At 40.6% G+C, this 11,922-nt stretch overlaps 2 protein-coding genes across 4 annotated transcripts in view; both read right to left on the bottom strand.

The window, feature by feature from the left end:
* Positions 1 to 349: 349 nt before the first annotated feature.
* On the bottom strand, positions 350 to 4,457 carry c1qtnf5 (C1q and TNF related 5). Its single transcript, XM_044015732.1, has 3 exons — positions 4,354 to 4,457; positions 1,985 to 2,235; positions 350 to 1,584 (listed from the first exon to the last, which is right to left on the bottom strand). Exons 2-3 carry the CDS (start codon positions 2,220 to 2,222, stop codon positions 1,064 to 1,066), a joined length of 759 nt encoding a protein of 252 aa, XP_043871667.1. The 5' UTR covers positions 2,223 to 2,235; positions 4,354 to 4,457; the 3' UTR covers positions 350 to 1,063.
* Positions 4,458 to 7,391: 2,934 nt separating this feature from the next.
* kmt2a (lysine (K)-specific methyltransferase 2A) overlaps positions 7,392 to 11,922 on the bottom strand; it is a 37,959-nt gene continuing 33,428 nt past the window's right edge. For all 3 annotated transcript variants that reach the window (XM_044015718.1, XM_044015720.1, XM_044015719.1), the window contains exon 34: positions 7,392 to 11,700. In XM_044015718.1, the coding sequence (XP_043871653.1) occupies positions 11,425 to 11,700 (276 nt within the window). In that variant the 3' untranslated portion in view covers positions 7,392 to 11,424. The remainder of the gene's footprint in view (positions 11,701 to 11,922) is intronic.

The following is an 11,922-nucleotide window of genomic DNA, read 5'->3' as shown; positions in this document are numbered from 1 at the left end:
TTTCACTTTTTCATTTATCTGTTATAGCTTTAACTTCAGACTACACCAAGTTCATCAAAAAAAACACCAGTTGAATAAAGACATCCTAAAATACTCAACTATATGTAAATAAACAATGAACCCCAACTTAATAACATCACAACAGTATTAACACTAATAAGTGCTTTTACACTTCAGTTTTGCCCATTCACATTCATATTCACACCCTGTCAGCACAGATGCCATCAATTTGGGATTTGAGGGTGATGTAAAAGTCTGCAAAGACATTTCTTCTTTTGGTTAAATTCCAGTTTGTATCATTTGCTTATAATTCCTTTGTGCTTTACCTTAGAATGAAGAATATCTGACATTATTTGTTGTATTTATTGTAATATTGCATTATAATACAGCTGTGCGTATGCAGGCATGTCTTGACAACGTGGCTTAAAACTCTTATTATTAATAGTTCCCCCTCTACAGTATAGAAAATCTAAAAAATATGTACAGTAAGTCACGTGTGTTTTAAAAAAAAACAACAACCCCAAACTGTTTATTTCATGTTCAGTGAGCAGAAGTCAGTGAGACGCAAAGTGCAATAATAATAATAATAATAATAATGATAATAATAATGATAATAGGGCAACAGCTGTTTTTGGTGGCCTGTTGGCTGGAGTCTGCTGTTTTAACATCTGGAGAACGATTTAACTGTTGCAACAGTTTAAAAACTACAAGTGGAGAATAAACACTACAGCTCAGTGTGTGAACCTCACACTTCACCAGTACAGTAGTAACTGGTGTGCGCACACACACACACATGTGTGCGTCGCATGTCTTTAATAGGCTGTGAGGACAATTTAAAGGGTGGTTTTAGGGGTTAGGGACGTAGATGGTTAAGGTTAGAGTAAGAGACTATGGAATGAATGATGTCTAAGTAAAGAGAGACATGTATGTGTGTGCGTGTGTGTCACATTACAGCCAATTAACTCCAGAAAGTCTCTATTAGGAGAATAAAATGAGCATAAAAAACGTGTTTTTGTTCATCACCCACGGGGAAACATCACTTCACTGCGTTGTAGTTGTCATGTCATGCAAACACTGCAGAGTTTTTCCAGTCAGAGTACACCAGGAAGCCAGTGAAGGTGCTGTCTGTCTTGGTGCTGGAGTAAAAGCCGTTGTACTCCGACAGAGCCATCTGGACCCACACCTGATCTCCGGGGACAAGGTGGAGCAGGGAGCCGCCCGACAGAGACGCCGGTTTGGGCCAGTTTCCAAAAAACTGAAAATAAGACGCCACGGAGTGTCCGTTCTTCATCAGGTCAAACTGCAGACTGGCTCTGTAAACCGTGGCATGGACGGCAAAGTAGTAAACTCCGGGGACTCTGCAGGTGAAGCGCCCGGTCTCAGGGTTGTAGTCGCCCTGCTCATTCAGCGTGATCTTGTTGAAGGAAACTGCGTTGCCAGCAGTGAGCGGTAAAGTTTGACCCTCAGAGACTTTGGCACTGAAGGCTGATTTAGGGGCCACAGCACACTCTCCTGCCTGACCCTTCTCACCCTTTTCTCCCAGGTCGCCTCTGTCACCAGTCAGGCCTCGCACTCCTGTCTCACCTGAGGAGGAAAAGGAGAAGACATTAAAATGCACCACAGAAGAAAAACTAACTAAAATTGTAGTGAAAATGTGTTCATTCAGAGGTGGTTGTTCATGTGTCCTAATACACTTTTAAAACGGCATCTTTTGCTGGGATTTTATGGCACAATACAGATTATCTTTTTGAATCTAAAACTAAAAAAAACACTCTAAAAACTAATTTAAAAAAACACATTTTAAAAACAAAAATTCAAAACTAAAACTAATGAATAATCACCCTTTCACACATGTAAGGCCCCTTACATGGTCAAAATGTCCCACAAAGATTTGAATCAAAATGTGTCCTCACAACCTACTACAAACATGTACACACACACACACACACACACACACACACTTTGTGTAATTACAAAAGACTACCTGGAACTCCTCCTGCCCCTTTCTGTCCCTTCTCCCCCGGAGCAGCATCTCTCCCGTCCCTCCCGTCTCTCCCTGGCTGACCTGGACTTCCATGAACTCCAGGAGAGCCCGGGATACCAGGCTGACCAGTGCACAGACTGGGAGGGATCTTGTTGTCCTCTAACTGGTGGGAAAGGTGGACAACGTGCAGGACGAGGAGGAGGGCGTGCGACAAATATAACAGCCTGAGCGAGCTCATTGCAGTGTCACGGCTGAGAGACAAAAAAAAAAGACATGTTTCATGTTTTAGACTCAGATAAAGCAACGTTGCAGTTTAAAAACAGGTTCGTGCAGGAGTAACAAAAGGAGTGTAAAGCGGACCACACATAGCAATGTCGGTAAACATGTGCACAATAAACATCGAGCAGAATCAAACATTATGGGATTACCAACACTCAGAGAGGACATATAATTATGACGTGAATGTAAACACACGTAATTGAAGGGCTTACATGCAACTATTTTGTATACATTGTCTTGTTACAGCTCACTTGCGATTACTACTGTAGTAGAAAGACGTCCATGAGACAAGTAATAATGTCCCAAAACTGTCCTGTTCGTTTGGACAAATTAAAAAAGAAAAAACACACAACATATACTTTTCTAAATCATTCAACCGCAATGTAAAAATGTTATTTGTTTATCCGTTTGGACAAAAACAAAGTTAGAATAAAACACATTTGCTAGACTAGGGTTGCAGCTAGTAAAGTCATGTGGATCAATGGTAAGAGAACATAAACATACCACATTACTGAAGTAGGATTATCACATTTTAGTTCAGTACATGCACATGTGAGGTCTTTGAAAAGTCTCACTGGGTTGAGATTTGACTGGAACAGCATATGCATCACACATTTGACCTGGTGATTCAGCTTCTGCAAATAACGGAGCCTCAGTCATGACACTGAGAACATCATGGTCTGATTTAGGCAAGACATGTGGAAGGAAGCGATTAAAAAAGGAGGGGAAAACTCCCAGAGATGTCAGGTCCCTCTGTTTCGTTTTTGCAGAGAGTTAAATCGTCCTAAAGTCCTTGTATGTTTTGTGTTTTAGTCTTTTTCCTGCAGGACTTTAAGCCATTGGTTTCACTATCAGCCTGTAGAGCAGGACAAGCATCCATGTAGACGCACGAGCTGCACTGATGAACTGAGCAGACTTCACGTTGGCTTCCTCCTCGTGCCCGACTTATTAAAAAAAAAAAAGACGTGTCTGTCGTCTACCTGCAGGTCTCCTAATTACTGAGAGATTCGTGTAGTCTGCGTTCACAACAGCTGTGGGCAGAGGACGAGAGAAGGAGAGACGAAGACAGACAGAACAGCAAAAGAGAGGAGGGAGGAGAGTGAAGTGAATGTCAGAATTCCTGGCAGACGAGGAGCACAGACAAGAGGACAAATACCGGAGAGACTGAACAGCTGTCTGACTCCCTCGCCCGCAGATGATTAAAAACATGAACGTTCTCAGAAACTCTGCTGTTATTAAGCTAATGACATGTTTAATGTTGTCCTTGTCTTTAATATCGAGGCACGCAGACAAGTTAAACATACTCTTTATGATACTGTATTTGTTGTCAGATGAAATCCAGAGTTATGAATCATATTTAATCAAAACCACCGAAATGGAGCCATGGATCGTTTGTTTCAGTGCAGTCTCTCGGATTCATCTGTGTTTGTGTTTTACAGACTTTTTTTTAAGGATCTGATCTCAGTGTAAGACCTTGGCAGCCATTTTGGAAAAGTTTGGCATGCGGCCTTATGACCAGCTGGAGAGCATCAGTGTTATTCACATTTACTGTAACTTGTTATCAGCAAAGCTGCCCATTATCACTGACCGAGTTGCATTTATCCAATCCAACAATGTGCAATTTACACTTCTTAACATTTCAGTTGCACCACACATGGAGGTTTTGTTACTTTTTTTCATCCACTGATTAATTTGACACTGTTTTACATATTTATACCTAAAATATAACAAACTATGATGCATAGCTACTGTGTACAGAAGAGAAGTTAGTTGTACACTATAGCTTCATGACACTCTACTCAACAGACACTTACAGGAGATTAAATGTTGAATAATAAGTTATTTTAATTCCTTTTCTTCTATTATAACACTTGTTTTAATAAGATTATAGTGTAAGTAAGCGGTCAAAATCTTTGTTCTTTGCCTATAAATGTTCAAAATGATCAAATACAGAAATTTAGTTCTTGTGCCAGTACAGTTCAAAAATGTCATAGACAAAACTGTCGCTGGGCATCAAAGCACTGGAGAGCAGCTTAGTTTGACAAAGTCAATACAGAGTACAATAAATAAATGATAAAAAAGTGACTTACAAGCTTACGATCCAGTGATGTCTTGGAGGATGTGCCTCTGCAACTGTCTGTCTCTGATGTTCCCGAGTACCCGAGGAGAATCCAGTCAACCAGAGAGTAAAAAACTGAAGAGAGAAATGGTCGTGAAAGCCAATTAGAGTCTGGGGTGGGTGGGCTGAGAGGGAGGGAGGGAGGGAGAGAGGGAGAGAGAGAGAGAGAGAGAGGATACAGAGGAAAATATGTGACGATAATCAACAGAGAAAAATAGTGACAAAAGTCAGAATGAAGGGAGGGGTGTGGTTTGAGGGATGATAAATGGGGGAGTGTTTGGTTGCATAACAGTGTTTGAGGAAAGTGTCCAGCACAGATCCACAGAGTTCACAGGGCTGCGGTCAGAAAAGAGGGGAAAGTCAAATGCCAACATAATGAACTGCGGCTGAAAAACGAGCCAAACTGCTCACTTTATTACTGTGAAGAGATGGAAAGGATAAGACAGAGAGACACTTACTGTGGGATTTGTCTTCTCTATTCTGTGATTTTTATTGTCCTGTAATATTATTATTAATTGGATTTGATTTGCTCCGACAACATAACATACAGTGCAAGGTACTTTACATGGTCAGGTCAAGACAAACCAACCAAAATGAGCAAGCACTTGGCAACAGTGGAGACGGTTATATTCTATTTTTATGATGTAATGTCTTTTATATGTCATTTTGCAGGCCAACCTTGACAAAGAAGAGGAGGAGGATGATGATGATGATGATGATCTGCGTCCAACATGAAGCAGTTTGAAATGTTCAGCTTCCAGTTTAAGTAAGACTCTAAATCCCCTTCTGATTGTTATCCTCAGAGCCAGAGTTAAGTCAGTTAAATCTAACAGTCTAAATCATGAAAGCATGACGGAAAGTGAGCTGGAAATGTTTTTCGGAGCTCCCTTCAACAGCGTTACAGTATTCATCCTTGACCCTGCTTCGCCGCATCACTGTATACTCTCTACGCTCCGCTATTCCCTCCGTCAACAGTGAGTCGATTCTCCAACTCAGAGAACTCACTTCCTTCCAAGGAGGAATCTCGTCTCTTTCCACACTGACCAGGTAGACGATGCCAGTAAATGAAATGATACACTTAACTAGTTCATCACCCACTCATGTGATTACAACTGTATCTTACAATGTTTTTACAAGTCTGTTATGAATACCATGTTATTATTAGTATCGGAAAAGCCTCCGATACTGCCGAAAATGCTGGTATCGGTATCGGCGAGTACTGGAGTCCAGGCACCGATCCGATACCACAATACTACACTATTTAAAGATTTGGATGCACTTTAATTTGTTTTTTATAATTATTCCTATATGTATTTAAGTAGCTGTTGCATTACTGTTTTTTATACTGTTCTATTTAAAAATAAATATAAAAATAAATGGCTTCCATTTGCTGTATTCATTCATGTTTTACAAAGGGTTTAACCTGAGCAAGGCCTTACCACAATGATAATCATATCACAGTATCACATGCAGGCATAGTATGATTTTTTTTTTAACACACTGGCATCGGTATCTGTACTCGGTATCGGCCGATACCAACAGCATGAGTATCGGAATCGGTATCGGGAGGGAGAAAAATGGTATCGGAACATCTCTACAGAAAACCAGTGGGAACACTTTAAAAAAAAAAAAGGTGCACAGGCCACCAATTATCAACCAATGGCGTAAGATAATAATTAAAACACTTGAGTAATCACTTGGACAAAATGAATGCATGCTTGTGAAAATAAACACTCACTCCTCTACTTCAAGAATGAAGTATTTTGGCTCAACGTGGACTTGTCGTGTCTCACTGAGAGCAAAGGGTGAAACAGCTCGGTCTCCACAAAGGTCTGCTTTGTGTTTTAACAATAAAACACCGGTCTTACAGGATGTAGTGACTCCAATGGCGGCGTTTCAGCGGACTCCTGTGGAGGCACCGAGCTGTAACTGAGGAGAGAGAGAGAAAGACAGCCGAGTTAAGACATGTTTTTAATGAGCAGCACCAGATTCAGTACATTCTCTGTCTGACGCTCTGTCATTTCCTGTAATAATGCATAAAGCGCAAGAAGTGCAGAGGATTTATGAGTTAATTAAGACCAGAGCTGTTCAGATTCATTTGTAATGGGGGTTGTGGTGAAGTTAAAGCAAGAAAAGGTACTAGATGAGTAACACTGTGATTTGAGTGGATTACAGATTCAATCAAAACAGATATAAAACCATTATCCTGTGCTCAGACACTCTGTGAACGCACTTTCTGTGCTTCTTTAAATAACATAAGTGTGATTTCCCAGAACATCTGGTCTTGGTGGGGGGAAAAAAGAAAAATCTGTTTTGAACATTTTACAGTGCCCAAAGATAACTGCCTCGGCCAATGGAAAACCCCACTGCATGGGTGTTTTAAAGATTTACTCTTGCTCTTGGAAGAAAACAGTCTCTCCTTAAAGGTCAAATAATAAAAAAAAAAAAAATACTCTCCCAACCACACAATGATCCAGTCATGAAACATGACAGAGTAAAGGAGACATGTTTATTATTTAAACTATCACTTAAATAAAAAAGTGCATAGAAAATAAACATGATTAGAAACTTTTCTTTTTACACGTATGTACAACTTTGTTTCCTAATTATACATTCAACCAAGTTTGTGGTTTATTCTCACTGTGGTGGTTTTTTTTCCTTCATTTCGTTGATGTGTATTATTGAAAACACTGTTTAAACAAAAACAAAACAAAAAAAAACCCGGGAGAAAAGTGTGACTGTGGAACTTATGGATACTGTTATTACAGCGAGCAGGAGGAGGAATATTGATAAGACAAAGGTATATTCAAGGCATAAGGAAGCTAGCCCCCACCGCTCCCTCTATGACACCACATCCCATCATCGGCTGACGACTTCTATACACAAGAAACAAGTACAACAATTACAAATACATAATATTATTAAGTATTTGTCCAACCTTTCCCAAACCTTGACACGTAAAAGAAAAATTCCCGGTGGATGCTGCCCAAAAAATAAATAAATTAACTGTTTGAACATCAGCATTATGACTTTCTATAGAAACAGTACATGATAAGTAAAACCAAAGCTTTAGAGGAGAGACGGTGAGAGAGCGAGAGAGAGAGAGGGAGGGAGGGAGAGGTGGTCAGGGAGACATGACATGGTGCCATCTTTCAAACCCCTGATCAGTCTCCACAAACTACACTCTTCATTTATACCACATCAAGTAAGTCGTCTTAAAAAAAAAGACCCTGTTAAAATGCACAAAAGGAAAATCTGGAAAAACATTCACTACAACAACCAGTTGAGGGTGGGGGGGAACAAACGAATGATGAAGAAAAAGAAAAGAAAAAAAAAAAAGCTGACCTCAAGAAGTTTACAACCACATTAACACGGGTACATTTCTCATCACATAAAAAGAAAAGAAAAGGAGAAGGAGCGTTCGCTGGTGAAGGAACGCTCACAGACACAGCAAAAGTTGGAACTGGATATCAATATACAAAAGAATGATGCACATTAGTTTAATCTGATAGTACTGTAACACAAAACCTTTATAGAGTACACGGAAACATTGCTATTAACCATTTTAAATCTGCTGTTTTGCTACTGTAACTAAGTTTGACTGTCCATTCCATATATTGTATATATACTTAAGTACAAGAAATTACTATGTATGTTTCTGTATATTATTGTTATGTATTTATACTATAATTACAGATAATGACAGAGAGAAGGGCCACTGGTGTGGCACGGTTAAAAAATGAAGTCCAAAGAAACAACGGAGACAATTTTCCTTATTGTATATTGGTATGAAAATTGAAATTGGTGGACTTATCGTTCACGGTGGGTCTCGAGAAGTGAGTCGAAGTAGACAGAGCCCTTGGCACCGGGGAAATGTTTTACCGCCGATGCTAGTGTGAACTGTTGAGTTAACTCAGTAAGAACCGGTCGTCCTGCAGACAGACAGAAATGCCACTGCTGTTCACATGTCAGTATTATTACCAGTGCTGAAATGAAACGGCTGTTGCCCAGTTTGAGGTCACACCTACACATCATCCCTCTCATCTACCAAGGCTGCTGACGCAAGAACTGAAAACATATGCGGATGACAAAGTATCGACATCATCACAGAGTCTAGGTGATGTGGAGGAGGAATTTACATTCATTGTTGACCTTAGCAGCAGAACCCAGCGAGCCCAGTGTAGCTGCAGCTGTACAAGCGCGAGGCTGACGCCTGTCTGTCAGCACGGACGTGGCCCCAAGACACAGACAAGACCTGATCTTGAGGGTCTAAATGGAGAAGCACAGCCAAGGCTTGTACAGACTGCACCTTCAGGAAGGAGAGGGCCGCTGGTGTGGTCCCTGCCTTCACTTTGTTGTAAAAAAACAAACAAACACACAAACAAACAAAAAAAAAGTCAAGTGCACTTCGCTAGAGCCTCAAACACCATTTTCAGGAGTCATCGAGACCAAGTTTAAGTTGACTTGCTAGGGTCTAACACACACAAACGCTGAGTTTTCGATGTGTGCTTGTGGTTCCAGCACTGGTGTCGCGTCATCTGTCGGGAGACAGTACGGAGATTTCCTATGTGCCTGTGTCACAACTTAAGTGCAAACAATATGTGGGTCTCGTGGGTCTCTCTTTTTTTGTTTCAGTTGACAACAACAGAGGGCAGTGTGGGACAAACTGCTGATGGCCTTCAGGTGATAAAGTCAGTGAGAAAGGCAGGAAAACAATAAATTAATGAGAAATGAACATTTTTTGCAGGACCAGTCTTTTTAAAAGAGTCCATCTAAATACTCGCTCCAGCACATGAAGGCTTGTAAAAGAGAAGCGGCATGCTCATTTACAACTAAGGCAAACCACGAGGAGATAAACCAGGAGGACAAAAACTGATCAACAAATGCTGGTGAGCGCCGCGTGGTCACCAAATAAACAACAGATTGGCTCCACAGGGATATGTTGAATGATGTTGGTAGCTCAAAATAAAAGCACCTCTTAACTACAGACCGCACAGGGACAAAACACTTAAAACTGACAGGACACTGGTTGGATTTTACACATGTGAATACTCTGTTTAAAAGCCAGTCGGCTCCAATTCTGCCAACCAACGGTTTATTAGCGACAAAGCTGCCTGGTAGCAGTCTGTGAATGGACTTGATTCTCTGTGTGGTGTGGTGTGGAGACGATAAGGCTGGAGAGAGGATATATCTGCTATGGATCGTCAATCTAAACTCTCTCAAGTGCATAATAGAAGTTCATATAACTGCCACACTGCCAGCTATGACTGGAACAATGGAAAAACATGTCAGCTCTGACCAATCAGCCTGGGATGGATAAAGAGCTACTGGTGGACTGATCTAAGAGGGGACCAAGCCGCAGACAAGCGTCAGTCTTTGGAATCAAAGAAAACATTCGAGCTACAAATTAAAAAAGAAAGATAAAATTACAACAGAAACAACTTTGAAAAGGCAGTAGAATACAAAACATAGAGACCGAGCATTAGTGTCTGTAAACCTCTATTTCCTACAAAATAGCAATAAAATAAATACGTTTCTTTTAAAAATATAAATACCGTCATTAAGTGCTATTCACTAGTGAGTGCTTTTAAGTCTTTTGGTAGAAAAATATACATTATTTACATTTGTTTTTTTAAAAGCAAGCACATTACTTCCCTGCCCACAATAAAAAGACAAGATAATAGACAAAACTTGAAAAGACTTTACAAATCAAAAAAGCATTTTTCCATAGTAATGTTACCACAACAGGCCAAAAAGGAAACAAGTGGTGAGAAATTTCAATTCAAGAGTGCGATGTTTGGTTCTCTTTGCTGCTGTAATTTGGAACGTGATTCAAAAGTCTGAGCTTATGCAATTACCAAAAACAAGTCTCCATATAAACAACAGCATGCACAAACTTGCAACACGTCTGTCTGCATGTTTCTCTGAGATCCATGGCTGTTTGTAGATGACAGCCCCAAAAATGTGTTATAAATACGTCTACTAAAGCACATCAGCAGGGTTTTACAGTCCCTTGGCTGTCAGTCCACCAGCATCTCTAGCTGCCTCACTCTCTCAGGCCAGAGGCTTCATCCCATCGACATGTTTTTGTAGCTAACAAGCTGTCAGATTAACCTTAGTTTAAGTACAAAGCATCAACTTCAGCTATCGCCCTTTACACGTAGACCCAAAAATAACTTTTTTTTTTAACAAATTAACATTTCTATGCCCTGCATTTTTTTCTCCTCTCTTTCCTCCTGTGGCCACAGCTCCTCCTAGTGTTTCCATCTGTACAGCACTAATTGGGGCCCGAGCAGCTCCTATTTACAGTGTTGAATGTACATACACTACAAGCTTTGCAAATATCCCATTAAGGTAAAGGTTTCAGTAAAGTACAATGGCTCTGAGGCATCGAGGGACATCCACACAGGAAGATGTGCATTGACAACAGCTGACACTGAGGTTCAAATACAAACAAATTCAAAGAGGTCTAATTTTTCTTTCTAGTTAACTTACTGTTCCTAGTCCCTTTAACAAATTGCACTTTGGTGTAAAATGGAACCAAGTTCTTTGTTTTGTTTTCTGCTATAATAAAATCTCAGCATTTATGGACAATAACATAGTTCTAGAAAATGAAAGAGGATGGGCCAATGTAAAAATAATAGTGGGGTAATTGTACCATCCAAATGCAAATAAAATAAAATTGTAATTTAATATTGTGAAGATTCAAACTGTTTCATACCTCACCTCTAAAAGGTAAAACTTCCCATGCCAAATGTAATAAAAGGAGGCACAATATGTTGGAATTTCTACTAACGGCTCGTCCGCTAAAATTGCCTTTTCTGCATATACAGTATGACCCACAATGCATCTGCTGTATTCTGCAGCAGCATATGCACTTACAGACCTTGTGTGCTGTTGGCAGCTGTGGTCCTACATGAACCAGATTCAGGAGGCTAGAGTCACGGCAAAAGCCCCAGCAGGGGGCGTGCTTTGAACACGTGGCCCTAACTGTTCAACAGACCTCCAGTCCCTTTTTCCAACTGTTGAAAAGCCGCAGGCATCAGTTGAGGAACTTTCGACACTTCTTGGCGCCACAGTTGCACGGCAGCTTGTTGGTGGCGTCCTCGATAGGGAACTTGTAGTCATAGGTGAGTTCCTCTCCACAGTAGATGCGGCGGGAAGCAAAGATGACAATGTGTTTCTGGCTGTCCACGGTGATGACCCGAGAGTAGCAGTTGGGCTCACAGGAGTGGTTGATGAAGCGGGCGGCGTTGCCATGCACTGTGGCGTCGACCACCTCGTAGTCATCAATGCGAAACATGTAACAGCCAATACCCTGTGAGGAGAGAAAAGACAAAGGTTTTATCTATGAAGTTCTCAATACACAAGAAACTTGTCTCTTGTGTATATTGTCTTGGGTTTTCTCAGAAAGCAAAACTCTCAGCCAAGGCTGCTTAGTTTCCCACAATGTCAAAACACTCTCCAATTTTACAAGGTTAACAATTGTTTGTTTGTTTGTTTGAATCCTGAATACAGATATGAATCAATCATTCACCCA

The sequence above is a fragment of the Solea senegalensis genome, unplaced genomic scaffold (assembly GCF_019176455.1).
Source record: "Solea senegalensis isolate Sse05_10M unplaced genomic scaffold, IFAPA_SoseM_1 scf7180000013836, whole genome shotgun sequence".
Classification (NCBI taxonomy): domain Eukaryota; kingdom Metazoa; phylum Chordata; class Actinopteri; order Pleuronectiformes; family Soleidae; genus Solea; species Solea senegalensis.
This window is presented reverse-complemented; position numbering and strand designations above follow the sequence as displayed.

Coding starts and splice junctions, on each gene's coding strand:
- c1qtnf5 (XM_044015732.1), bottom strand. CDS start 2,222: ATGAGCTCGCTCAGGCTGTTATATTTGTCGCACGCCCTCCTCCTCGTC. Junction 1,585..1,984: donor AGGGGCAGGAGGAGTTCCAG/GTAGTCTTTTGT, acceptor TTTCCTCCTCAG/GTGAGACAGGAGTGCGAGGC.